This window comes from Myotis lucifugus, unplaced genomic scaffold, assembly GCF_000147115.1.
Source record: "Myotis lucifugus unplaced genomic scaffold, Myoluc2.0 scaffold_181, whole genome shotgun sequence".
Classification (NCBI taxonomy): domain Eukaryota; kingdom Metazoa; phylum Chordata; class Mammalia; order Chiroptera; family Vespertilionidae; genus Myotis; species Myotis lucifugus.
Window position 1 is genome coordinate 408,433 of NW_005871229.1, and position 24,477 is coordinate 432,909.

The following is a 24,477-nucleotide window of genomic DNA, read 5'->3' on the forward strand; positions in this document are numbered from 1 at the left end:
CCAGGTGAGGATTAAAAAAAAAAAAAGACACAACAAGCCCTGGCTGGTTTGGCTCAGTAGATAGAGCATCGGCCTTTGGACTGAAGGGTTCCGTGCTCGATTCCAGGCAAGGGCACATGCCCGGGTTGCGGGCTCGATCTCCAGTAGGGGCCGTGCAGAAGGCAGCTAATCAATGATTCTCTCTCATCATTGATGTTTCTATCTCTCTCTCCCTTCCTCTCTGAAATCAATAAAAATATAGTATAAACAGATAAATAAATAAATAACATAAAAAACACACAACAGGAACCAATCCCGAGGTCACCGAGCTCTGACCCCTGGCGTTCTCCAGAAGCTGCAGGGCACCGATCCCGAGCTCCTACACAGGATCTGGGCGCCCCAAGGATGCGGCTTTGGGCCAGGCATTAGAATGGCCTGTTTCACCCTGGATGTCAGGATAAAGCATGAGGTTAGAAAGACCAGGTGATGAGCACTTCTGTACCTTCAGATTCCAAATAAAACTGGGTCAGAACAGAGCAGCTTTCTCACAATGTTTCAAAGAAAGTGAACAGACCTCTAAGACACTCAGGTACACAAAGGACAGTCCCAACTTGGTGATGAAGAATGGGGACATCAACTATCCCGAATCACACGGAAACTCTTTTAGGAGATGGGAATTCCTTTTGGGGCCAAGGGCGGCCTTCCCCCCCCCCCCGCCCCCCCCCCGCCCCCCAACCATCCCCAAATCACTGGCCGGCCTTCTGCTTCCTGAGGTGCGCCTGAGCAGCCCTGGGCTGACAAGTACAGCAATTCAGCAGGTACCGCTGTCAGCCTGAGCCCCGTCAGGGAGAGGGGAGAGGAGAGCTGGGAACCAGGCGACTGTAAATTCTTGCTTCTTGTGGGGGGCGGGGGGGGGGGGAACAGCAAGAGAAAGGACGTCAAGTCAGAGCTTGGCTTCGAAGAAAAACGGAGGCGATCCAGGTTTGGGTTTGGCAATATATTTCTCCCACCCTGCCCATCATCAATGAAAAGGTGGAGGATGGCTGCACCGCGTGCAGAAAGGCAGTTCTGAAACCCTGCCATACTTCTCAAGTCACTCGAACAAGTGTCAAAAGCAGGATTCACCTTTCAGATTTTGCACATAAACGGAAACTTTATTTTTTTAAATGTGGCACTATTTAAAATTTGCATGAAATGCCACGGCCACGCGTCGGAAGAAGGCAGAGCCACCTGCACACAAAGGGGCGACGCTTGGGACCAGAGGGGGCAGGGGCCAGGGCGGCTGGACAGGGTGGAGGGAAACGCCGGGAAACAGGAGGGGTCAGGGTGCAGGAGGGCGACGGACGGACGGACGGACGGGTGGGGCTGGCTGAGCAGGAACATCACTGATGGCGGGGGGCTTCCAGCGGCCCACGCACCAGGGTGGGAGGGTCCGGTGAAACGAAGGGGACCCCACCCAGCCAAGTCCGCTGAGAAGGGAACGGCCCGGCCGAGGGCCAGCGGGCACGGGCACCCGGTGGGGTCAGACCCGGGGGAGGCAGTTAAGCACCGGGGTCCCCTTCCAGCCACTCGCGGAGGCTGATGGCCCGCAGGCCCGGCCCGCGGAGTTGGGGCAGCGCGGCCCGGCCGCAGAGGGAGGGCGAGCGGGCTCCGCTGCAGGGCCCGCGTGTCGGCGCGAGGGGAGGGCGCGGCCGCCCGCACTCACTCTCGGTGACCCGGCCGAGGCGCAGGACGTGCTCGGGCCGGATGGTGTCCAGGGCCAGCAGCTCCTGCTCCGTGACCGCGGCCCCGAGGCCGTCGTCGGCCGCGTGGTGGGGCGCCTGCCGCCGCGCCTTGAGCCGGTTCAGGACGCCGCCGCCCGCCTTCTTCTTCTCCTCCTTGCCAGCCACCAGCCCCCGGGGCCCGGCCGTCGAGCCCGCGCCCGCCGCTTTCGGGTTCGACCCGCTCATCGCTCCGGCGCCAAGATGGCCGCCGCCTCCGCAGCGCCGTAACTATGGAGAGAGGGGCGTGGCCGCGGCACCTGGGGGCGTGGCCGCGGCCCTGGGCGGGGGGCGGGGCCGGGGGGCCCGCCCTTCCCCAGTCCTGTTCCTGCCAGGTGGTGGGCCCTGGGCGTGTCTGGGAATTGAGTACCCCCATACTCTATTGGCACCCCAAAGGCACCGCAAATGTTTTTTAAAACACCTCGTACGGTCAAATGACTGTCATATAAACTGTGGACCAGGCGGAAATCTGGAGAAAAGGGTTTTAATCTGTGCTACGCAAAGTAAGTTAAAAGTGCTTGCTGTGCTAAAGCAGCTTTCCAATTACACTCATTCCTAAACCCTTCGGGCTGGACACGGGGCTGGGCTCCAGGAAATACAAAAGGAATGAGGCTAGGGGTTTGCGTCGGCCTCACTACCACTATTCTGGGTAGTCTAGCCACAGACCCACACACCCGTAGGTCCCCTGATAGTGACGGGTGGTTGGATGCATGAGTGAAAGAGGGAAGGGAAGCCTGGACCGTACCCTGCTCTGGAGGAGCTCCTGGTTTGTTGGGAAGACTGTAAAGTACTCATTCATTATGTGGCCCTTCCTCTTGACCAGCCCAACTAGTGTGAACGAACCAGAGGACACCCAGAGCGCTGGCAGCTGGAGGGGTTGACAGGCCTAGCCTGGTTCTTGGACAAAATCCAAACCTGACTCCACCCTGGTTACCCAGCCTGGCGGGACAGTATGTGGCCAAGTTCCTATCTAAATGTTGTCCTGTCTTTGGGAGATTACCACCGGGTGGCACTTACCAAACCATCAGGGAAATTTTAATAGATGTGTACAAAGAATTAAAGTCTTTCCCTTTGCAAACAACTCTTTTTAAACCATCCAGCAGTGAGTGGTTACTGAAGAATTTCCAGAACTTTTAATATGCTATTTGATTGTGAATCACCAAGAGGGGGTTTCACAGACAGCCACGGCCCACTCACGTGCTCACTGGGGCACCAGGACTAGAGTTACCTGGACCCCAGCTTTTCTCTTTCTAGGGATAACAAATGTATTAACCCCTTTACTTGCCATTCCACATCCAGGAACTTAGCCTACATGTAAGCACTAAGATTTTTTTTTACTGCAGGACCATTTGTAACATTTTTAAAAATTACGAAGGCTCTGGCTGGTGTTGCTCAGTGGCTAGAGTGTCATCCTGCAAGCCAGAGGGTCCCGGGTTTGATTCCTGGTCAAGGGCACATACCTCAGTTGCAGGTTCATTCCTGGTCCTGTTGCGGCGCGTGTGGGAGTCAACCAATCAATGTGTCTCTCTCACATCAATGCTTCTCTCTCTCTCTTTCCCTCCCTCCCTTCAGCTCTCTCTAAAAATCAATGGAAAAAATATCCTCGCCTCAGATGAGGATTAACAAAAATAAAATAAGAAATTACCATAAATTACAGTTGCATTCATGTTATGCAGCTATTAAAAAGAATGAGATACAACTATATGGACTAGCATGGAGAGATCTCAAAGATATATTAAGACCGGCAGGAAAATAGAATCCCATTTGTTTAAAATAAAAGGTATATAAATATAGATGTGTATTTGTAACTGCAATGGAAGGGGTTTAGATATAAAGGGTTAACCACGGTTCCCTCTGGGAAGGGACTAAAGGGGGATTTATTCACCTATGTCACTATTTAGAGCTACTTCTGTACTATTTTATCACAACAAGCATATGATCAAGGGCTGCTTGTGTATTTATATAAAAAGAATCTCAGGATCTATTTCTGGAAGGCTGAGGCTAAGCAAAGTAGCCTTATTTTCTCTTAAAATTAAAAGCAACCTCAATCTAAATCACTTTTTTTTTCTGTTAAAAAATTTTTAAATAAATACTGCCATACAAGGGACTTGGGGCCTGTACTTTCTCTAGTCACTACCTATGAATTGTGGTTAAAAGGAAAAGACTATGTCTTTAGGAAAGCAGAAAACACACAAAAGAAAAATATACATTTATATATCCTCTTTTTAAAAAGGAGTAGGAAAAACTAGGATCATAGCTTCTAATCTCCCTAAGGTATATAAAAAGCCTCTTTTTAAATAAGTTTTTTTTTTATGTGGCACTTAATCATTTGATAAAATTGTTGACAGAGATCATCTGGAAGACAAATTATATATGTTTCAAATTTGTAAATCAAGAAATAAAGATTTTTTAAAAGAAATGAAGATTTTTAAATAATGCAAAAAAAATAAAAATAAAAATGTTTTTTAAAAAGTACATAAACTGCCCAGCCAGCCTGGCTCAGTGCTTGAGCATCGACCTATGATCCAGGAAGTTGGGTTTGATTCCCAGTCAGGCCACAAGCCCAGGCTGTAGGCTCGATCCCCAGTAAGGCATGCAGGAGGCAGCCGATCAATGATTCTCATTATTGGTGTTTCTCTCTCTCCCTCCTTTCTCTAAAATCAATAAAAATATATTTATTTATTTATTTATTTTTTTTTAAAATATATTTTATTGATTTTTTACAGAGAGAAAGGGAGAGGGATAGAGAGTTAGAAACATCGATGAGAGAGAAACATCGACCAGCTGCCTCCTGCACATCTCCCACTGGGGATGTGCCCGCAACCAACGTACATGCCCTTGACCGGAATCGAACCCGGGACCTTTCAGTCCGCAGGCCGACGCTCTATCCACTGAGCCAAACCGGTTTCGGCTAAAAATATATTTAAAAAGAAAAAAAAGTACATATACTAATCCCCCATTTGAAGGAAAATTGAGCTTTACCATCTATATATAAAAGCCTAAGCGACCAAACAACTGGAACAACCGGTTGCTATGATGCACACTGACCACCAGGGGGCAGGTGCTCAACGCAGGAGCTGCCCCCTGGTGGTCAGTGCACTCCCACAGGGGGAGCGCAGCTCAGCCAGAGCACAGCCGTGGCGGCGGGAGCCTCTCCCGCCTTCATGGCCTGGTTACTGGGCAGCGGCGGGGGGCTGCAGCAGGCACAGTGGAGCTGTGCCCACCCCGGCTGGGGCTCCTCCCTGGCCGCCTGCCGCTTCAGCACTGCTATATCCCTCAGGGGGATATCCGACTGCCAGGTTTCGGCCAAACCCTAGCCTGCAGGGATCCGACATCCCCTGAGGGGTCCCAGATTACAACAGACTAGGCTGAGGGACCCCACCCATGCACAAATCCGTGCACCGGGCCTCTAGTATTAAATAATAGCCCCAAGGTTTCCCTGGGCTGAACCTGGGAGGACTGGAGTGGAAGGCTGGCTTCCCTCCACCCCCTGGGTGCTCTGCGAGTCCCTCTCCTTCACTGCGTGTTTTCTCACTGGGAGGTGTGACAGTGCCTGTGTGCCAGGGCAGTCAGGCAGTCGGCCTCAAATCAGGCCAGGCAGGTGGGGCCCTGAGCTGTGCAGCCAAGGTAAGCAAGCTATCAGAGGGCTTTTTTTCTGCAGAGGCTGGGAAGTTCAGTCCTCCTTCCTACCGCCTCCCTAAAGGTGGCATGCATCGTATCAGTGAGTCCCAGCTGGGACTGCAGGCATGCCTTGTAGTCTGGGACTGAGAGCTAATAATTTCCTTAGTACCCATGTCACTTCCTTCTCTGGCTGAGGGCTATTTTGTAAAAGCATGAATTTATTATTTATATCCCATCTGTTTCCAAAAGGGCTTCTGGCATATTCCAAAGTCATATAGCACAAGATTGGTGAGTGAAAATTCATGTAGCCTTGTCAAAGACAGTACTTTCAAAATTTCTAAAGCATATACTGTTTGATCCAGTAATTCCTTAATGGAATTCTAAAGAAATTTGCACATGTGCACAATAAATATGTTTAAATATATAAACGTGTATATGTACATAGATATAAAAACACATATAAAACAAAAGATACACACCAAACTGTCACCTGTATTATCCTCCAGGGCAGTGGTTCTCAACCTTCCTAATGCCGCGACCCTTTAATACAGTTCCTCATGTTGTGGTGATCCCCAATTTCATTGTTACAAACTGAACATAATTAAAGCATAGTGATTAATCACAAAAACAATATGTAATTATATATGTGTTTTCCGATGGTCTTAGGGGACCCCTGTGAAAGGGTCGTTCGACCCCCAAAGGGGTCACGACCCACAGGTTGAGAACCACTGTTCTAGGGAATAGAGTAGTAGGAACGAGAAAGATGAGTTTTTACATTTTGCATACCATATAATTTTTTAAATGCACTATGTATTCTATTTATTATTTTTAAAAGTGTTTTTATTGATTTCAGAGAGGGAGAGGGAGAGAGAGAGAAACATCAGTGATGAGAGAGAATCATTGATTGGCTGCCTCCTGCATATCCCCTACTGGGGATTCAACCCACAACCTGGACATGTGCCCTGACAGGGAATCGAACCATGACCTCCTGGTTCATGGGTCAACACTCAACCAACCACTGAGCCACACCAGCTGGGCTATTTATACATTTTATATCTCTAAGTCTTTTTTTTAATTAATATTTTTATTTTAAATCTTTATTGAGAGTATTATAGATGTTCCTCTTTTTCCCCCTATTATCCCCCTGCACTTGGTTCCTGCCTCACCTCAGGCCTTCACCACCCTACTGTCTGTGTCCGTAGGTAAAACATATCCTATATAATAAAAGGGTAATATGCAAATTAATGAAGGGCAAAACGACCAGTCACTATGACATGCACTGACCACCAGGGGGCAGACGCTCAACGCAGGAGCTGCCCCAAGCCCGCAGGTCTCAATCTTGGGTGATCAGGGCCTGCCAGCCAACCTCTTGGTCCCTCCCCCACACCGGTAGGTTCCAATCGCCCGATGGTGAATGGGGAACTGGGGGTGGGTGGCAGCAGGGAGCGGGGCCAGCTGCCGGTAGCCAGGGAATATGGCTCTGATTGAGGCCAGGCCTAGGGACCATACCCATGCATGAATTTTGTGCACCGGGCCTCTAGTATGCATATAAGATCTCTGGTTAATCTCTTCTCACCCCCGCTACCCCCCTTCCGAGATTCGTCAGTCTGTTCCATGCCTCTGATTCTATTTTATTCATCAGTTTATTTATTAGATATCCCTCTGATTAAAGAAACGCCACACATGGGTGTCAGACCAGCCCATTCCACGCCTTTGCCCCTCGTACCAGTCTCAATATGCTTTCTTCTTTACTTCTCTAGTTGTAGCATTTCTATTCGGCCAGCTTTCAGGTGGTTCTCAATGATGGCTGTTCTGTATTTTAGTTGTAATTTTGATGTGATTGTGGGAGGCATTTACCTACACTGCCATCTTGGTTTTCTCATATCACTAAGTCTTAAAAGGTCACTTTCTTTTTCAGAGAAAGAATAACATAATAGCCCAGCTGGTGTGGCTCAGTAGGTTGAGCATTGTCTTGTGCACCAAAAGGTTGCCGGTTAGATTCCCATTCTGGGTACATATGGAAGGCAGCCCATCCATACTCTCTCTCACATGGTTTCTCTCTCTAAAAAAAAGGATGTTAAGAGCACAGCCTTTGTAGCCAGTCCTCCCGGTGCCACTTACCAGCTCTGTGACTCTGGGAGCCTTTGTCTCCTCATTTATAAGTCAGGCTAGTCACACATCTTCCCTAAGGGTGTGAAGGGGAGATGAAGAACAGTAACAGAAAGGACTAGGCCAGTGGTCGGCAAACTCATTAGTAACAGAGCCAAATATCAACAGTACAATGATTGAAATTTCTTTTGAGAGCCAAATTTTTTAAACTTAAACTATATAGGAAGGTACATTGTTATTAACTTAATTAGGGTACTGCTAAGGCTTAGGAAGAGCCACACTCAAGGGGCCAAAGAGCCGCATGTGGCTCGCGAGCCGCAGTTTGCCGACCACGGGACTAGGCTGGTGCCGGGACAGTGTGGAGGAGTCTCCTGAATGGTTGCTCAGCCATTTATTTCAGTGGCCTCTTTCCCCGGGACCCCTCTCTCTGCTGAGGGCAGGCACACTGGGCAGGGAGCAGCCATGGAGCTGGGTTGGAAAGTGCAGCAACTGAAAAGAGCACTCAAGTCAGAGCTGAGAGGAAAGGAACTGGGGACCCAGCCTCGAGGAAGCAACAGCTGGCTTCAAGTGGAAGCAGTGAGGAAACCCAGGGAGCAAGTCCTCGTATACGGCCGAAGCCAAAAAGCAAGTGGGGTTACTTCTACTAATACAAGTGGCTAGCAACAAACTCAACTCAGCCAACCCGGGCCAGGGGACTGCGACGGGGTGCCTTCCATCTCAGGTTGCTAGAGAGCAGAGGCAAGCCCGCTCCAGAACCTCCCTGCTCCACCTCCTTTCTGCCTTGACCCCTCACCACTGCTATAGCAACAACTTTCCAGTAAATGTTGGAAAAGCTCATCTCTCTTCCTCCATGGGGGATGGGGGGTGGGGTACTAAGTATGAAGAAAGGTCCGACACACCGGCTCCAGCCAACCCGGAGCCTGATTTCCTCAGCAAGATTAAGATCTGGACCACGCAGTGGTTTAACCCAGCCCAGCACTTGGCCCGAGATCTTGTCAGACAATTTCCCTCCCTGCAGCTCCCTAGAGCAGGGCTTCTTCACGTCTCTTCCCCATTTGGCAGCCCATGCAAAGCTACTGGAAATAGTAACAGCTAAATCCGAATTAGTAAAGAACTCCAGTTATGGGTGGGCTCCAGCTAAGAAAGAAGCTCTGTGGGCCGCCTGGCTTATTTGGGCCCTGAGAACAGACTCCATCAACACTGGCCTCATTCTTAGAGCCGAGCACTGAATTCTGCCCTTCAGGGGATAACTGAGGGACGTGGCCAAACTATCCCTCCCTCTCCCCAAACCAGCAGCCTCCCTTCCTGCTTGGTGGACACAGCAGGTAGGCTCTGGAGCCATGCCAGAGCATCATGGGGACGTGGGAGGCAGTAGAGAGTAATGCCTAAGAGAAGAGCACTCGTGTAAAATCCCAGCTCTGCCTGCTAGTTGTGTGGCTTTGGGCAAGTAACTTCACCTCTTAAAGGCTAATACCAACTGGTTTGTTGAAGATTAAACAGAGATAACATCTGTAAGTGCTTGGCACTGTCTGCTTACCCATTTCAAGGGCTCCGGAAACGATACCTACAATCATTATTCTTACAGCCTTGGGAAGAACACAGGCTTGCGGGCAGATAGACTGGCTGTGAGTCCTGGCTTGCCCATTTGGGATAAATTATCAAAGCTTTTTGGGTTTCTGTTCCTCAGCTGTAAATGTGGCAATAAATTACAGGGTGGGGGGAATCCTTCCTGCTCTTTCTGCCCCTCCCAACGTATACTCAACACTGATAACCGGAAAAGGAGAAAGCAGAGAAAACTGCCCCACGGCTTAGTGTGCCACAGGCTATGGTGGAAGCTGAGGGAAAGAGGAGAGGAGAGGAGAGGCAGAGACGGGCTCACTGTGCCTTGGGAGTGAGACAGTCATGGTCTGGTGTTCCAGTGAAAGTGGAAACAAAAGGTTTATTTTTCCCTGAGTTTGCTGTTGGTCGACCTGGCCAGGCATGGTTTTACAGAACTTCAGTTGCTTAACCAAACATCCCAGCAAAAAGAAAAGCAAGAGACATGTGTCCAGTCGGTGTGGCTCAGTGGTTGAGCATCATCCCATGAACCTTTAATTCCTGGTCAGGGCACATGCCTGGGTTTCAGGCTCGATCCCCAACAGGGGGTGTGCAGGAGTCAGTCGATCAATATTTCTCTCTCATTGATGTTTCTGTCTCTCTCTCTCACTCTCCCTTCCTCTCTCTGAAATCAATAAAAAAATTAATTTCTTAAAAAGCAAGAGAAGTAGCTAAATGGACAAAAGCTCCTAGACTCTTCACAGAACCTGTGCAGCCAAATGAACCCCAGGGTCTCCCTTTTCCCACCTCATCATCTCACCTCTTTGCAATCAAGTTCAAACTCAATCCAAACACAGAGTGTCACTGCAAATTGTTTATTAAAACACAAAGCAATGGACAGTGAAAAACATCCTGAATTTTTTTTCTTTTTGGTGGGAATAGGGTGGGGCATGGAAGGGGTAGGGACAGGTGGAGACAGCCCAGAAGGAAAGAGAGCTCTATCCACCCCTACTGCTTTCCCGGGCCAGCCAGGTTCAAAGCCCCTCTATCACACCTCACTGTGCCGCTGTAAATGTGCGTTGTGGCTACAGACAGAGTTGGTTTCGCCTCGGCAGGGAGAGGATGGGAATCGAGAGTAGGAACTACAGAGGGCTACTAAGAACTTGACACTATTCTCCAGAACTTGGTACAGAACAGAGCAGCCAGGACCAATCTGGAGGGGCGGGGCTGGCTTCCTAACAAGCCAGGTTAATGGTTGAAGTGGCTGCCCTCAGCTCAGAATGGGCAGCTGGTCCTAGTGTGGGAGAACTTGGTGGAAGAAAAACACAAGGAGGAAACTGACCCAGGGTCCAATACCTTTTCATTCCCTGGATCACGACACACCAGAGAAGAGGAGTCAGGAATGTCTCATTCCTAGATTTACCGTCTCTCCCTGCCAGTGCTCCCTCCCACCTGGCAACTCGGCTCTCCTTTCCCGACAGTTGTCCTTTGACAGAAGGAAAGCGCACGCCAGTTTGTTGTTGTGTTTTTCTCATCCTGAAGTACAGCACTGCAGCTCAAAATAGAGGTGAGAATGGAGTTCTTCTTTGCCTGGTGCTACATGCCCCCATCTCACAAGACTGCCTGGATGCAAGAGGTGCCAAGGCCTTCTCTGCCAACTCTAACAGGCACTACTGTCTCCCTGGCTGCCAGCGCAGTCCTGGCTCCTTGTTTTTATACTCCTGGGGGGAACCCATCCCGAGAGATCTATCCTGCTCTTTTCCTGCCAACCCAGCCCGTCCCCAAATCATCTGCTCTTATCAAAACGATTTGGCAACCTAAAGTAGGCTAGCCAAAAGGCAGCTGGGGAAGGACTAACCAGATCGGCCGCAAGCCACCCATGTACAAAGAAGAAACCCGCCCTTGCTGGGCAGCTGACCTATTGCTGCCAATCTCGTAACAAAATGAGGAAGTCTAGCCTTCTTGCTCCAGTAGAGGTCTCAGTACAGAAAAGAGTCCTCGCTTGGACTGAAAGGGAAAAATTGCTCTGAGCTCTCTGAAGCTTGAACATTAAGGCTTCTTTGCAATTTTCTTAGAGCTCCTTGATCCCTAAGTATATCTTTCCATCAAAGAGAAGCAGATTTCTCCTAAGATTTCTGAACAGATCCTAGGTGGTACCGGTTCTGCTTCTGCACTATCACTAGCTTCTTCCCCTGGAGCCACAGCAGAAGGGGATCCAAAGCACAGCCCCCTCTTTTTTAAACAGAAGCATCTGTTAGTCTCTCACTTTGGAAAGTTCACCTGCTCTCCTCGGTCCTTTTGGAAAGGCATGGAGGACAGTGTTACATGTTGCCACTTGATGACATTAAGGCTCCTCAAGGCAAGACACTTGAATTAGGTCAGAGCCAGCCAGCAAATGGGAGGGGGAAGAAGGGATGGGAAAGCAGCCCCATGGCAGAGACTGAAAGACCCCTGCCCAGACCTGAATCTAGAGGGAATGCCCACCCTGGCTCAGAGCAGGAGAGGAAAAGGCACGTGCTGACCGGGGTGGGTCTGTCCCCAATCCCCAGGGAGGGTAGAGAACCTGCTGATCCTTTCCCTGGGCTTCCCAAGGTGAGTCCATTTCTAGGGAAAGGTATATAAGTGCTAGGAAAAGGAATATACTGCTGCTGTTTTCTGACTTTCAACTGAGATTCCAAAAGCCATAGGCAGGCCTTCCCATGAGAGGGTACAAGCAGGATAAGAAGGAAGTGAAATTCCTTAAAATGAAAGCTTCTCCAAAAAGATAAAGAAGTCAGATCACAACTCCGAAACTGGATTAAACAATTCCCAGACACAGAAAGAGGAAGGTGAACTTACTCAAACTTCGCGCCATCTCTTTAAAGCCTAAGTGACCTCTCATGTGATCCCCAATTTCAGGCCAGTATTTCTTAGGCAAACAATGGGAACAAAAGAATAAGATCACACGCTCAAACCAACAGGTGACCCTGCAGGCCCCGGGGTCCTCCTGGGAGCCTAACCCTACTCACACCTAAAGATGACCATCTTTTAAGTCACTGGACCTCAACGTATCCACTGAGCAGCTTCTCCTTAGAGTGGAGATTTTCTGAAAAAAGTGGATGTGGTTTAGGGGACATGAGTCCCACAGACTGTTTCCTGGAACGATGTTTCAGCATGAGTAAAGCCCAAAAAAGTCCCCGTGGAGGCCAGCTGGCCCCTGACCCAATTCAGACTACACTGCAGACTCTCAGCCCATCTTCAGCAGACCCCTTTGCGTGGTCCACTCAGAACTGAAGCCACACTTCTGGCAAAAGGAGTTCCACCTTGGCCGTCCGCTCTTAGCTTCGGCGAGCTGGGCTCAGGGGGATCTAAAAACCTAGGCAGCGCATGGATCCAGTAGAAGAGCCAGGTTTCTCTCCCCACCCCTCACTGGCATCACTCATCACCCCCAACCCCAGTCAGAACCCCGGCAGTGCAGGCTCTCAGTCCTAGCACTAGCTCAAAATACAGGCACGGGAACAAACAGTGCAAAAAGCAAAAAATGAACTACAGAGTAATTCTTGACCCAAACAATACAAAAATAAAAATAAAGAGTGCCCCATCCCACCCTTTTAACCTAAACTTCATGTACCTATATCATCTTGGAGGAGTAAAAAAAAAAAAGCTTTCAAGTTCAGCATCATGAGCCAGCTGTGTCAGCCCTTGGCTCCAGGGGACTCGACCCCAGCCCCCACCATCTCTTCCTGTTTCCTCATTTCCCCTTTAGTTTTTGTCAGCCATAGAAAGATGTTCCTTCCTTTCAGACACAACCAAAGAGGAAAGTGCCCATCCCTATCCCTGAGCTCAGGGGAAAAGGGTGGGCTTGGAAACAGGCAGAGCAAAGCTGCTTGGCTTACAGTACCGTTAGGAAATGGCCCCAAGAGCCAGGGTTTCCTTCTGAGACTCTGAGTCACTGAAGGGATGGGTTGAGGTGAGGAGGCCCGGACCCCTCCTTCCTCAGAGAAACCCAGGCAAACTAACAAGGCGGAACGGAGGCAGCAAGTCTTCCTTTCTCGTCTTGTCAACTGTCCTGGCAGTGGCCTCGGGCTTTGGGGAGTTGTGATAGAATGGGAATCAAAGCCACTGTGAGAAGCCCAGTTAACAGTCAGGATGTCCACTGCCCCAGGCAGGTGGTCCCAGGATCAAGGCCACAGGACATCCTTTAAAGCAGGGAGCTTGTGAAGCACTCCAAAAAGTGTTCCTCTGATTGCAGCCCAGGCCGCAGCTGTCCAGCCGCCTGACTCACTACCCTAGCACTGAGGCCTATGTCACAGCTAAAATAAAGGGCTACAACAATCAAAGAACAAAATGCTGGCCTGGAGGAACTCAGTAAAAGCCAAAACCCAGGATATGAGCCCAAGAGCTACTTAGTTTGTCACTAACAAAGATGGAGCCTCTTTAAAAACATACCTCAAAGGAGAAACTCAAAATTAAACATATTCTTAAAAAAAATTGATCTGGCCTGATATTCTTTGCTGCTCTAGCTCAAGCAGAAACTAATCTTGCTGCCTTCCCTTTACAAAACTCCTTGTAGCTGGGAGAAAGGTGACAATGACCAGAAAAGAGGGAATCAGGGAAGCTTCATTTTCTGCAGAAAAATTTCCAGGGAATTCAAAACAGACACTTAGATGCTAAGGTTGACTTCAGAACCGCCAGGACTATGGCTGACTGGAAATCTTTCAGCCTTGTCACACCAAGAATCTGACTGCTACTTGGATAGGAAAATGAATGGACAGAGGGGCATACTATTAAGATCAGTGAGCAGTGTCACTGGGTCAGATATAGACAACCAGTCTATTTCCTTGGGGCAGCTCTAGGCATAGCCCAAAACTGGTTGAACTGTGACATAGAAGGACATAGGAGTAAATGAACATCAGATTCTAGACACTCTAAACAGTGGTCAGTCACTTAGTAGGACTCAAGTCTCTGAGGGTGCTCTTAAATTATGCTAACATAAGCCTTTTCTAATCCCAAGACCAGAAGAGACTAAGGTCAAGTGTTCTGTTGCTGCAGGCTGGAAAGCGTCTCTGTCTCCTGGCAGCAAGACCCCACAAAGGGGCCAGTAACAGAACTGCTGGGTCAGGTCTTCCTGGCTGCTGGCTGCTGGCTCAGAGACCCAGGGAGGGAGGTACCATCAAGGTGAAGTGGTAGATGATAAGATATTCAAGCAGACGGAATCCCAAGTCCTCACATCTCCTTCCCTTTTTGGCAATAATTTAGTGAGATGGTTGAGAGAGACAAGAGATTTCAAATGAGCCAGATTAAGGAAACAAAACAAAAAAACAAAAAAAAAAGAGAGAAAGAGCGAAGAAATCAAGTCCCCAACAGGCACTAAAATAAAAATGATTTGTTGTAACAAGTCAGAGGCAATTTGAGGACCTGACATAAACTAATCGTCTTGGATACCAGACAGTCCTCTGACTGGCACATGTTAGGGAGACAAGCAATGATAAAGCTCAAACACTGAAGGTGGAACCATCATAGGGCTAAAACCAGAAAGGCTTCCAAGTAAGAAAGTATCTACTTTTCTTTCCTTTTAAAAATCCCCTTCTGTTTTCATCTTTATCATACACATTATACATCTTCACTCACTCACACACACACACACACCACACATACTCTCAATCCCAGGGCATCTGGAAATGTATCTGGACATAACTTCAGAACATGCCCAACTCCCAGCACTGGTCCTCTCGGGTAAGGAGATGACCTTTCCCTGCTGTTAAATTCTAACCGAAAAAGAGGTGTCTGCTCCAAGTTCAGAGTCCTTTCCACTAGGTATACAGACGAGGATCCTTGAACAGGTAGGACCCAGTTTACCCTAAGTACCCTAGAGAAGAAAGAAATGGCTGGGGGCCAGCCACAAAGAGAGGACTAGGACTGAAGCAGGTCTGGGACCAGGTGGTGAACGAGGGCTGCTCTCTACTCAATCTGCCTCTTTTTATCTCCTTTAATTTTTTTGTGTTTTTTTTAGTTTGTTTGTTTTTGTTAATCACTATGAAAAATACAGAAACCAAACCAACATGTTTGGTTTCTTTCCCACACCCTTCCACCCTGTTCAGGATGCAATTTGTTCTCACAACCGGCAGAGGCAGAAGAGCGTTGGAATGAAGACACCGAAGGCCACGAGGATGGGGAACATGAGGCTGCTGTTGTCCGAGGCGTAGGGGTTGGGCGTGCGGGGGCCTGACTGCACCCGGTTCTTATTGGTCTGTCTTTTGAGATTAGATCCTTCATCGTATTCTTCTTCCTCCTCTTCCTCTTCTTTCTTCTCCAATCCTGGATGAGGCTGCAGCTTTGGTACATCTGACATAAAAGAGGATACCTTTTAAGTAACACCTACAGCATTTAAGTGAGAAAATGAGTCACAATAAAGAGAAGCTATGACCTAACCAGGGTCCAAAGGAAGGAGCAGAAGTAGTAGAAATAGCTTCTGGCCTGGAGAACGGCAGATTCCTAAAAACATTAGCCTTCTTTAGATTTTTTTATTTTATTTTTATTTTTGAGCCTTCTTTAGATCTAACTAAAAAGTAGTAAAAGCCCTGAACACCGGAAGGGTCAGTATCTCTGCTTCCAGTCTTAGTTCTCCAGATCCCCAAGAGGACAGACTGGACAGGGATGACACAACACCCAAACTTAACCTTTCCAAATCCCTCCTCGTCCCTCCCATAATCCATCCCTTTTGATTCACAAAGCAGCTGAGGAAGAGCTAATCCAGAGTTCTGGGTTCCCACACATACTCCCCCTCTGCTCTGTCTCCTCCTGAGGGACCGAGCTACAAATCTGTTGGTAGCAAGACATCCTCCTAGATGTCATCATATCAGCATGTGGGGGACATCAAGACAACAGGATGAGCCCTGGCCAGGTGGCTCTGTTGGTTGGAGTGTCATCCTGTGCACCCAAATGCTGCGGGTTCAATTCCCGGTCAGGACACATACCTAGGCTGGGGTCTGATCCCCGGTTGGGGCTCGTATGAGAGGCAAAAGGTCGATATTTGTCTCTCATATAGATGTTTCTCTCTCTCCCTCTTTTTTTCCCCTTTCTCTCTCTTTAATCAATAAACATATCCTTAGGTGAGAATATAAAAATTAAACAAAGACAACAGGATGAGATCCTTAGTGCATTCAGGATGAGTTGGGAAAAGGTGCAGAGGTGGAATGGGGAGAAAAGTCACTAAAATACAAGCTTTCTCTGCAAAAATCAGCCTGGGAAGCTGGAGGCCAACATAGTCTCAACCTTGAGAAAGAACTATCCCCTGAGGCTGGATCACAAGGATAGGGAGACATCAATACATGAACTTCTGTCCAGTGCAGTCTGGCCGTGCTGGAGCCTCCAGAGAACACAGAAACCATGAAGAACTCCTTTGTCCCCCGCCGCCCCCGAGGAAATAGACATCAAAGAAACAGAATAAAGAAAAGTTTTAGGCAATTCCAAATGACTATAAGGGTCAGGGCACACCAACAGGTACCATTATTAATCACAATTTCAATGAAGTTAAAGGAACTTGTCCAAAACCAAACAGCTGATTAAATGGCAGGAATAAAATTTAAACACAGATCATGCTCTAAAGCTTATGGCCAGCACCATGCTACACTCCATCCCAGCAATCTGACGCTGGAGTCTCCACAGCTGGCTTTAAGTAATAGTTTCCAAGCAGTGAGCAGCTCAATTATTCCCCCAAGGGTTTTCTCAACCACATCCTCCAGCCCAAGTCAAAACGCGGATCAAAAACAGCTTACCATCCACCGTCCCAGCCATGATGTAGAGCGCACAGACTTTGGGATTGTCGTAGTACCCCTAGGAAGTGGGAAACAGTGGTCAGCCCCACAACAGCAAGCGTTCCCCCTGCACCCATTCCTATGCGCTCTTCCTCAGCGGGGAGGGCAGAAGAGGAGCGTTACCTTGACAAACTCGATGTAGAGTTTTCCTGTGAAGGTGGATACCTCCCCCTGGACGCTCAGCTTCCCTTTTCTGATGCTCATAGGGATGATTTCATCATGAGCTGTGCTGTGCCCAACACGATCAAAGATATCCAAGTCCTTCACCACGACATGGCCATTCAACCGCACATCAAATACCTTCCAAGATAAAAAAGGAGACAGTGTCAAAACCATCCGTTTCACACCCTTTCAGCAGCTGGATAACAGGCACCTGCTTGGGCTTCAAGTTAAAAAATAACTTAAAAACAAGGCTAGATATACTCTAGGGTGACTGGAGTCCTTTACCTCAACCAAATCCAGTCCATGTCCCTTCTCTGTCAGGGAGGCCTCCTACTGGCCTTAGGAAACAAAGAATACAAGCACAAAGTTCAACGTGGAGAGAAGGAGATTCACAGGAGGGGACAGGAAAAGAACAAGGCTGAAACCAAGAAGGTGCTGACAACAAAGAAGGAGAGATCACCTGGAGGGAGGGCCTTAACCGGATCAGTTTGTAGCCAAGAGCTAGGATTCTGGTATTGCTTTCTGTCACCAACCCCATGGCAAGTGCAGCCTTGTGAGCAATGGGACACCAGCTTTTTAGGGGCAAAAGGAACCCAGCTTTTCCTTCAAAGCTCATCTGTTCTTCCCTTCTGGGAGGCCCACAGCAGAAGACTATCCAAAAGTGGCAATGTCTCACGGGGGGAGGGTGGGGGGCAGGGGGGCTGACCAGGCCTCACCTTCTGCTGGGACTGTGCAAAGTAGACCTCAGCAAATTTCAACACCAGCACATAGTCCCCTTCCTCCTTGATGGGCACTTCGTAGCCGAAGGTCTCCTCATTGTACCGCTCTGTTTGATATAGGATCTGGTCCTCGGGGTTGGAACGGAGGATTGGCAGTTTCATGCCGTAGTCAGAGGCTGGGGACAAAAGACAAAGAGAAACCACATCAGAGGCAAAACATAAAAGAAAAGCAGAGACCCCAGAGTGGCCAGAGGCATTTCCAGGGCGATGCTAATAACCCCCCAGTGGAAGCGCCAACCCCTCTGCACCTGGCCCCAAAGGCACGAGAACCAGTATTAAGCCAGAGTCAAATGAAAGAAACCACACACTAATCACCCCAACAGATCCCTTCACCCTCAGAGCAGGACTTTATAAAAGTTCTTCTTTCAGAAATGACTTTTTCTCAACTGTATAGGGAAGAGAACAAGTCCAGCCCATTATTAGAACAAAGCACCATGCTCCAGCTGCCTGGTTCCCTGCGAGGGAGCGCTTCAGAGAAGCCTCATAAAACAAGGGGGTTGGCCAGGAACTCCACAAGAAGATTAAGTTCAATGAATGTTTTTTTCCTCATTTAGAAAAGCTCAGAGACTATAAAACAGGGTATCTGTTAGGAAAGTTGTTCTTCATTGTCTTTACCACAAGTAAGGTACCAGCTTTAGTTGCTTCGTATGATTTTTCATTTGAAAAGTTCGAAGGCTGGAAAGGAGAAACATGCTTATAAAAAGAAGGGTGTGATGCTCTCTAATTTCCTTTAGGTCCGAGCACCATACTTCCCAGACTCACAAAATTCAGCCTCACCCACTCTCTTGAGCATTCCCCCAGTTAAAGGAAAAGAAGAAACTTTCTCCTGTGTCACCAGCACCTAACAGGGTCCCTGGCACATAAGTAGGCACTTGCTATGATTTGCTGAGCGAACCAATGGCAACAAAGGAGGTGCTTGCAAGGCAGCGAAGCCATGCTCTTCCCCCACAGGGCTAGGGCCACCCCAGCAGGGAAAGAACACCTGTAAGGTCCTATGGCACCTCTGGCTTAAGATGACCAAGTGCTGGGGAGTCACCTTTCCCACATCACAGACTGACAAGGAATAAGACAGGGTACAAGTAAAAAGACACTTACTGTGGGTCGGTATCGAACAGCCCCCAGCCCTCCCCTGAACTTGGTAGGAGATGATACAGCACATGTGTATCTTCCCCCCACTTAACAAACGGGGGTCTTTCCTCCAATGTAAGGTACTGCCTCCAGCTCCAGAGCGGAACAGTCATGCTTGCCCTTCGGAGAGGAGGCTCGCTGACTCCTCTATCCTGCACACAGCGAGGCTTTCCAGTGCTCCAAAAACCTGCTTTCCAAACTAGTGACTGGACAGTGACCTCGGCCCACAGGCCTGGCCTCTCCTCCAGCTTGGAATGAAGACTTCAGGCCACCTTCCCATCTCGCAGTGACTCTGAAGACACTTGGCACCTAGATCCTTTGGGAGGTGTCTAGGAGAGGCCACCCCTGGGCATGTCTTCTGAATCACCAAACTCCAAGGGAGAGAATATTTTAAAAGAATAACTGAGATCCAACGACTGAGGTCAAGCCCTCAAAGAAGATAAATAAACCTAACTGTTAACCGTGCCTGTAAGCGAACAGGAGCCTGCCATCAGAGGGACTGAGGAAACAACGCACCAGGAAGCTCACCGCACCTTTGTCTTCAGACTCTTCTTCTTCCTATTTCTCCTCAAGAAACCAGAGTAGCTGGGTAACACCACAGAGGATGTCCTGCTAACGTACCCAGCTCTTTCCCAGGCTCACACGACATTGCACCGGGGCATAAACCTATGAAGATTAAGACTGCTATTTTTTCTTTCAACTGAGTTCTAAGAATTTCCTTCTTCCATGAGGACCAAGATCCCCATAAATTTGGAACATTAATTAGATTTGCTTTTTAGATACACCGAAAATTTTGTGCATGTGTGGGAAACCTTTTATTTTTTTCTTGCAGAGTGGAAAAAATGAGAAATTAACAATAATGTAATCTCTGGCAGTTTCAGTCCAACAACTAAGAAAACTCAGCCATGTGAACAAAAACTACTTAACAACCTTGGAATTACCTTTAAATATTTGCCCTTTAAAGTCCAAGTGGCATTCCCAGGAGATCTGCCACATGCAAAGTTGAATTTGCCCAAGTCCCAAGAGATACAGCTGCGAAAAGGACTTTTTCTTCCGTCCTTTGCCTTTATGTATTCACAGCTAAACAGATTTCTCTAAAAACAGTGAAGTGTACACAGTACACTGCTGAAGTTGGCACAATACAGCTCAGACAGCCAGAAAGGAAGGGGCCAAGGGGCCTATATTAAGTCCGCTGTTTCTTAGACAATGGAGTAGCCAGCCCAGGTTTTAGAGTAAGACAGAGGTAGATTTGAATCCCGGCTTTGCCACCTACTATGTGATTCAGAACAAGTTATTTTCTCTGGGTGTTTTCTTACTTGTAACATGGGGATTTCACCTACCTAAATTCTCTTGTGAATTCTGCTACTTAGAGGGGCTGCAAATGAAGCCTGCATCTTAGGTGACAGTATTAGGGACAGAATTCTAAACAAATCCTGTGGCCTTAAGCAAACCAGAGGCATCCTATCTTTCAAGCTCTTATCTCACCAAGGTCAAAGTCTGCCCCAGCTAAAAGAAGGCTGCCCAGAGAAGGGTCTTCCTTAGTCATCTGATAGGCTTAGGCCCCTAGCCAGTTTTTCCCCACTCTGCAGCCATGTTCTACCCTACTTTTTTTTTTTTTATGTTTTTACTAGAGGCCGGTGCACAAAATTTATGCACTGGGGGGGGCAGGGGGGGGGCACGGTCCCTCAGCCCAGCCTGTGCCCTCTTGCAGTCCAGGAGCCCTTGGAGGATGTCCGACTGAGGCCCACTCCCCGAGCGCTAAGGATGTCCAACAACGCCATCAGTTGGACATCCTTAGTGCTGCCAGGGCAGCAGGAAAGACTCCCGCCACAGCGACTGAGCTCGCCAGCCGTGAGTCCGGCTTCTGGCTGAGCAGTGCTCCTGCACTGAGCATCTGCATCCTGGTGGTCAGTGCACGTGGTAGCGACTGGTGGTCCACAGTTTGGTCAATTTGCATATCAGCCTTTTATTATATAGGATGATTGATTTTTTTTAGACAGAGAGGAAGGGAGAGGGATAGAGAAATAGAAACATTGATGAGAGAGAGAAATATCATTGATCATTTGCTTCCTGCATGTCCCCCACAGGGAATCGAGCCTGCAACCTGGGCATGTGCCCTGACCAGAATTGAATCAGTGACCGTTTGGTTCCTGGGTCAGTGCTCAACCTCTGAGATACACTGGCCAGGCTACCCTACTTTTAATTACATATTAAAGGTCATCAAGCAAAGAAAAAGATAAAGACACTTTAACCTACTCTGGACAGGAGAGTTTTCAGATTCCTATCACTGATTTCTAAAGCATGATGTTTTATTAGAAGGAAAATAAGGCTCAGAGAGGTAAAGTAAGTTTTTCAAGGTAATACAAATGATTAGCAGCTACCTTTCTATGAAGAGCAAATAGCCTCTCCTCAAACCAAGCCAAGCGCTATGCCCTCAGGTCAAATAACTAGGTTTTTTCTTCCTTAGAATCAAGAGGAACCCAGAATACGCAAGTTACAAAGCACCTGGAACATGCAGCATGCCAAATCCCACATTGAGCGCTTCTGAGAGTCATGCTCCTCCGCAGTGGTACTTTCATCTATTGAATCGCACAAGTTGAAAAAGCCTTTCCCAAGCTGTCCATACCTCCTATGACACTAACTATCCTCAAGGCAGAAACGAAGTTCAATAAACATTATGAAGGGCCTTTGAAAGCAAAAGCCACGAGGTGCCCTGGGCCACTCACAGTTACATGAATGCTGAACTACAAAGACACTACAGAGAAACAGCAAGTTCAAAAGCAGGCCAAACCCTTATCGGGATTAACTTGGCAACAAATACCTGAATTCATTCAAGGTAAAATGAACTTTCTTTAGCGTGCTGGAAACAGTCTCTCAGGCCTGGGGGGAGAGGGAAGCCATGCAGCTCTTACTGCAATCAGTGTGAGCAGCTACATGAGGCAGAGGTCTCCAAGAAGCTGGCACACCCTTCTCCGAACAGTGCCAGCCAAGGAAAGCAGCGCGAACAGCTGCACTTCCCTGGGTGGTGCCACTCCTTAGCACAGAAGAAACTAGAGAGCCGCCTCCTGGGAGTGGAAGCTTAATCACATCTCAGCTCAGACCTAATGCCAGCAAAACGCTACTCTCAGGCACCCAGAGGTGCAACCCTCAACAGGCTGGGCCAGGCTGCAGCAGGAAAGCAGGTTCCACTCTCCAGCCTTAATGCTGCTACAGTTCTGACCCAAATGACAGACTGGAGCAGGGAACTCCACTGACAGAGTGCCTCGAGGCCAGGGTCTGGTCCGGACTCCAGGACACATGAGCTTTGTAGGTCTCCTGCAATTCTAGTTGCCACAATAAACGCCAAAGAACTGCCACCACGAGCCAATAACCCAAGGACAGGGAGCCTGGTGACTGGTGATCAAGCCAAAAGCCAAAAACAACACCTGTTCCCGCAAATTAAAACCGGGATTTCTGAATAAGAGGAGTAGCAGAGGACTACACCTGTGTGGTCCTAACTTCCTCCTCCGCCCGATGGGCTAGAAGGATCAGGTAACCCATGGAAAGTCTGGTGTCTGTTTGTGAAAGGAGCCATCACCACAGCTGTCTCCAGAGGCAAAGTCCACCAACGTCTCCAGTTTCCTCAGGGCGCACCCCCAGGAGGAAGAGGAAGGGTCCCGGATGGAGACAGCCTGACCTCATGCTGCGAAGTCTGGCTTTGACGGCCGGTACAGCTGCTGGAAACTGGGGCCTGGACTCCGCTGAACCCAGGTTCCTGAGACCTACAGGCCAGGGCCAAATCAATTCCAAATCAAACACAGAACCTCTGAACACAGCCCTGTGTCCCAGCGCCCGCACATGTATGTAAGCCATTAGCTCCCTAATGTGACCACCTCCGGGACACTGCAACGAACTTGGAATAACTAGGTTCAAGGCTTCAGTCCAGGCGAAGCCAAACCTGGGCACGGTGGAAAGGAGCGCCCGAAAGCCTGCCTCCTGGTTGTCTGGAGATGCATGTGGCCACGGTGGCTGCTCTGAACCCAGCACACAGCGCGTGAAGCAGGGAACTCCTTCTCATGCCTGTTCCCAACCCCCTTCCAGAAGGAACAGACGGAGCAGACTTCCCCAGAGAGCGGGCCGGGGGACCGACCTCAGAAGCCCTGGTGCAGGAACCCGGGTTTCATTTCTTAGGTCTGGGGTTTGCATTTTAACCAGCTCCCCTGGCAATTCTCCCACCGGCCTGGAGGCCCGTGCGGCTCTGTAGGAACTGCTGCTCCATCTGTGAAGTGAAAGTCATTCTCCCACGAGCTGGAGCAGCCACCTCCCTGGACACCAGGGTGGGTCCTACACACTCGGAATATTCGGACCTTAGCCGGCGCCCCCGCTGACCCCCACGGCCCGGGCAGGAGGGCTGCACATCACCACCCTCTGGGGGGCCTGCAGCGACCACCTTTAAGCTCACACCGTCCTCGCTCCAAGGGGGGCGGGAGGAGGCAGTGCCCAAACTTCCCTGTCCACTCTCTCCCAGGCTCCCTGCCGTCTGGCTGAGCACCCATCCCGCTCCTGCAGGGGGAGGTCGGCAGGGATCACCAGGACCGGGCTCGATCGGAGAGAACCACGGGGCCGGGGACACCGACAACCTACACCCGCGCGGCCTCGAGGTGCCAGCAGGCCGCCCTCGCCTGTACTTTTCTCTCAGCTCGGGTGGAGGCGAGGGGTTAAGAAAATGCAGGCGGCGAGGTCCGACTATAACTTTTCGCCAACTCTCTGCCTCAGTGGCTCTTGGTGGCGTCTCGAGCCAGGGCCGGGCTGTGAGCTGTGACCGGGTCCCTGAGGAAACTGCAGAGAAACTTCGCTCCAGGACGCGGCCCCAGGGTCGAGGCAGGGGCGCGGGGCCCGCAGCCCTCGGCCAGCTGCCCCCGCACCACAGGCCCGGGACCCCGCGGCTCCGCGAGGGGCTCTCACCTCGGCCCACCCGGCCTTCCAAAGGGTCCTTGCGAAAGTGGATCCCGTGCACGTCCACATGCGCCTCGCCGCCCGCGTTGACGGCCCAAATCACGCTCTCGGGCAGCCCGGCTCCCGCCGAGCCGACCACGCCGAGCCCTGGCCCGCTGAGCGCCGGCAGCAGCAGCAGCAGCAGTCGCAGGAGCGCCACGGCGGCTCCCTCCACCGCCCGGGCCCCCAGCATGGCGGCCACCACCGCGGGGGCAGCCTCCGCCAACCCTCGTCCTCAGCCGGCCTCCAGGCCGCCCTGGACTCAGAGAAACAGCGCCACGAGCTGCTCTGCCTCAACCGCCGGGGACATGTCGTTCTCAGGCCTACTTGCCAGCCACCGCGGCCGCCTCCCACCTCAGGAACAACCTACCCCGGCGCCCAGCCCCCGACCACGATCTGCAGCCAATCAGTGCCCGGCGCTCATTAATTACCCAACACCCCGCGGGAAGATGTCCGCTCATTGGCTGCCAGGAGCGGGGGAGGGCGTGGCTAGTCCCAGGCGCCGGCCCAACCATCAGGCACCAGAGGGAGCGCGCGCAGAGGTTCGGAGTTCGGTTGAAACCGTGGTTCAATACGGAAGTGGCGGGGTGCAGCGCCCAGGCGGCCCCGGAATCCCGCAGCTGACTAGGAAAG

At 49.9% G+C, this 24,477-nt stretch overlaps 2 protein-coding genes across 3 annotated transcripts in view; both read right to left on the bottom strand.

The window, feature by feature from the left end:
• Window positions 1-1,961, bottom strand: part of ACADS (acyl-CoA dehydrogenase short chain) — a 22,524-nt gene extending 20,563 nt beyond the window's left edge. Inside the window, 1 exon segment of the mRNA XM_006096530.3 lies at window positions 1,685-1,961. Within this exon segment, the coding sequence (XP_006096592.2) occupies window positions 1,685-1,928 (244 nt within the window). The 5' untranslated portion in view covers window positions 1,929-1,961.
• A 7,903-nt stretch (window positions 1,962-9,864) lies between these two features.
• Window positions 9,865-24,297, bottom strand: MLEC (malectin). 2 transcript variants are annotated; one of them, XM_014462459.2, is made up of 5 exons: window positions 24,276-24,297; window positions 17,680-17,858; window positions 16,925-17,101; window positions 16,763-16,820; window positions 9,865-15,329 (listed from the first exon to the last, which is right to left on the bottom strand). In XM_014462459.2, the coding sequence occupies exons 2-5, from the start codon at window positions 17,842-17,844 to the stop codon at window positions 15,100-15,102; spliced, it is 630 nt and encodes a 209-aa protein (XP_014317945.1). In that variant the 5' UTR covers window positions 17,845-17,858; window positions 24,276-24,297; the 3' UTR covers window positions 9,865-15,099. The 2 variants fall into 2 exon arrangements, with proteins under 2 accessions (XP_014317945.1, XP_006096594.1); XM_006096532.3 differs by lacking the exon at window positions 24,276-24,297 and adding an exon at window positions 23,815-24,196.
• Window positions 24,298-24,477: the final 180 nt, after the last annotated feature.